The sequence below is a fragment of the Austrofundulus limnaeus genome, unplaced genomic scaffold (genome assembly GCF_001266775.1).
Source record: "Austrofundulus limnaeus strain Quisiro unplaced genomic scaffold, Austrofundulus_limnaeus-1.0 Scaffold1078, whole genome shotgun sequence".
In the NCBI taxonomy this organism is placed as follows: domain Eukaryota; kingdom Metazoa; phylum Chordata; class Actinopteri; order Cyprinodontiformes; family Rivulidae; genus Austrofundulus; species Austrofundulus limnaeus.
Genome location: NW_013953480.1, coordinates 94,708 through 98,650, shown reverse-complemented (window position 1 = coordinate 98,650; position 3,943 = coordinate 94,708). Strand labels below are relative to the sequence as shown.

At 39.2% G+C, this 3,943-nt stretch overlaps 1 protein-coding gene across 1 annotated transcript in view; it reads left to right on the top strand.

The window, feature by feature from the left end:
* Nucleotides 1-415: 415 nt before the first annotated feature.
* LOC106534038 (phosphatidylinositol 3-kinase regulatory subunit alpha) overlaps nucleotides 416-3,943 on the top strand; it is a gene marked incomplete at its 5' end in the record, with an annotated part of 13,873 nt that continues 10,345 nt past the window's right edge. The window contains 4 exon segments of the mRNA XM_014030539.1: nucleotides 416-487; nucleotides 560-676; nucleotides 1,225-1,423; nucleotides 2,402-2,484. Coding sequence (XP_013885993.1) covers nucleotides 416-487; nucleotides 560-676; nucleotides 1,225-1,423; nucleotides 2,402-2,484 — 471 coding nt within the window.

Below are 3,943 nucleotides of genomic sequence, written 5' to 3'. Positions count from 1 at the left end.
CACTTCTAAATGCGTGTCAAAAAGCCTTGATGGAAACACGGTGTTACAGTTTCTCTGCTGTTAAAGATCAAACGTTTAATTACAGACGCTCTGACATTTATTTAATTTAACTTATTCAAACTCATTAATTCATATTGTTTCATCTTTAATCTGCATCTGTTTACAGTAAAAACCAGACTAAACACCATAAACATGCGTACACATCACCTGTGGTTGATCTTTGATTTAAAGAGTTGGACTCGGTCCTCAGACTTTGTAGAGAAAAACTTATTTTCCTAAAAGTAAAAATCTAATCTTGGTGAGAAACAATCTGGTTACTTTAATTATTTACTGTTTGGTTGGAAACAGCTCGTATTTATTTCAGTTTCCTGTTGATGGATGCTTTCAGTGTGTGTGTGTGTGTGTTCCTGTGCAGGTCTGGACAGTCCAGGTGTGTACCGCAGCATGAGTGGGGGGGTTCTGGACACCCGACACCTGGCTGACACAGGTGAGGCTCCTGACAACTTCTGACTGCAGGGAGGGTCCTGGTGGGTTAAACTGGGGTGCGTTTGTTTTTCAGACCTGGAGCAGCTGGACGTCCCCTCTCTGTGTGACGGGGTGGTCCGGTTCCTGCAGGACCTGCCCGGTCCTGTCCTGCCCCTCTCGCTGCAGGCCGACATGGTCCACACAGTCCAAGGTCAGAAGAAACCAGAACCTGTTGGAGCAAATAAATAAAAATGTTTTAGTTTAATGAAGCTCTTAAAAAACAGTTTGTTTTAGAAATATTTAGATAATCAGGTTGAATTAATTAATTAATTAATTAATTAATTAATTAATAATTTCAGCTGTTCACACTGTGACAAATAACAGGTTTAAAGTCATTTATTTACATGTTTAATGTTATATAACTGTTCAGTGATGCATGACTTCATTAAACCACAAGGTGGCAGTAATGATCCAAACAGAACCAAACAGAACCAAACAGAACCTTTGATCCAGACTGTTTCAAACATCAGGAGCTGATCGTTCAAATGAGTTTAATAAGTTAATGTAGTGATCAGGTTTGATCAGGTTTGATCAGGTTTGATCAGGTTGGATCAGGTTTGATCAGGTTGGATCAGGTTTGATCAAGTTTGTTCAGGTTTGATCAGGTTTGATAAAGTTTGATCAGGTTTGATCAGGTTGGATCAGGTTGGATCAGGTTTGATCAGGTTTGATCAGAAGAATAACAGTTTCTGTCTGCAGAGGTCCGAGACCTGGAAGACTGCGCCCAGGTGCTGCGGGGCGTGGCCAGTTCTCCGGCCTGCCCCGCCCAGTACGGTCTGACCCTGCTCAGTGTGGTCCGACATCTGGCCCGTCTGTGTCTGCACGGCTCCAGGAACCAGCTGAGCCCCCGGACCATGGCCGAGAACTTCAGTCCACTGCTGTTCAGACAGACTGCAGGGTCAGAACCACACACACAGAACCCACACACACTGAACCACACACACTGAACCACACACATTACACACAGAACCACACACACAGAACCCACACACACTGAACCACACACACTGAACCACACACATTACACACAGAACCACACACACAGAACCCACACACACACACACACACACACACACACACACAGAACCACACACACACTGAACCACACACACATTAAACACACACACTGAACCACACACACAGAACCACACACACTGAACCACACACACAGAACCACACACACAGAACCACACACACTGAACCACACACACAGAAACACACACACTGAACCACACACTGAACCACACACATTAAACACACACACAGAACCACACACNCACACACAGAACCACACACACATTAAACACACACACAGAACCCACACACAGAACCACACACACATTAAACACACACACAGAACCACACACACAGAACCACACACACATTACACACACACACTGAACCACACACATTAAACACATTAAACACACACACTGAACCACACACATTAAACACATTAAACACACACACTGAACCACACACATTAAACACATTAAACACACACACTGAACCACACACGTTAAACACACACATTAAACACACACATTAAACACACACTGAACACATGTTTGTGTTGAACCATAAACACACCCAGACCTCAAAGCAAAACGTCATAAATCTGTTTTAAACTCTTATTTTGAAAGGTTCCAGTAAAGTCTGGTCGTTTGGAAGGAGAATATATTTAAAATGAATTAAAAATTAAACTTTAGATTTTTCTAAAACATCAAACTAAAACAGAACCAGTTCCAGTTTACTTCCTGTTTTACTGATCAGGATCTCAGACTCATTAAGGGCGTTTCATACAAATGAAAGAAAGAAATAAGTGTCAGATGTGTTTGATGATCCCAGATCTGATCCAGTCTTTGTCTGTGTTCAGGTCTGAGGCTGGTCTGGATCCTCTGGTCCAGGTCCTGGAGGTTCTGATAACCAGTGAGCTCAACATGAACCAAGCAGCACCAGGTAACAGGAACACCTGCCTGTCAGGTCCCAGCTGTTCCTCCTCTGAGCGCAGTTACAGTTCATCAGAGTTAAAGCTCTTCTTTTGTACGTAAACCTGACATGATGACATTTTCTAAGTCCTGAAGGATTTCTGCAGGTCTTAAAGTGTTTTCATTAAACTGCCTGAGTCTGTCTTTAAGAGACACTTTAGGTGGATGTAAAATTTATTGTCCTACAGGGACATTTGTCTTGGACAAAGCTGCTCCCACAATTAAACACACTGCAAACAATAAAAACACAAGTTGAACACAAACACCACAGTAAAATATAAATAACACACACTGCACATCCTCTAAAACAACAAACAGCATGATGCAAGAAAATATCATATGATTGATGTTGAGACAAATTAATTTTTACATCACTTCAAGCAGTTCTGAATAAAGTGGAAGATAATGGATGAGATTTAATTACCATTAACAACCCAGTGGTTTCAGATATACTTTTTAACACTAAAATGTGGTTTAAATATGAAGAAGGGCAATAATATGTATAATATTTGAAAATTGGCATATATCAATAATTTATAGGGTTGGCGTCATTTGTTTGTTTCTAGAATGAAAAAAGATGACATCATATATCTTATGTTTTTTAATTAGTAGAGTGTCTGAAGATATGTTTGGTTCCAGTTCAGGAAATACTGACAGAGCATTTAGGGAAAGTGCATGACCAAATAAAATAAAAAAAAGCTCAAATTTTAACACTTTTTGTGGATTCTAGCTGTAAATGGCTTCATAAGTTCCATATTATTTACCTGGATTTAGTTAAGCAATCAGTTTTTAACATTTTGGTACCAAAAAAACAGATCTGAAGCAAAAGATCTGGTGATTGTGATCAGATATTAAATAGACATAGTCAAAGCTGTGATTTTTAGCATTAATCTTGAATTCTGACTTTGTGTCCAGGAGAAAATTTGTAAGAAATGTTTTGTTTTATACCTGGATGGGATGTAGTTTAATGGGGTACCAATAAACATGCTGGTATTTTAATGCAGATAAACATGGTCTAACTCAGGGGTTCTGAACCTTTTTGACCTCAGGGCTCAGTTTATTGAACATAAAGTGACCTGAGGTCCAGTCAGACATTACTAATGTATGGATCAAATGATAATTATTATAAATCCTGGTTTAATTTTCATTGTATTTACACTATAACTAAATTAAATACACTTACAGTTTAAAAGTAAAACTCCTGTCAAATAATCACAAGACATGATTATAACAAACATTTTTATATTATAACCTGCCCATAACAATTATTAACAAATACAAAGGTCAGTCAACAGACCATAGGCTGGGTTATTTCAACTAACCAACTGCTGGGTTATGAAATTGTTAACCCAATATGAATTATTTTTATGGGAACTGGGTTGTTTTTGTGCAACTCATGCGCTGGGTCAAACTCTTAGTCAAAATTCATC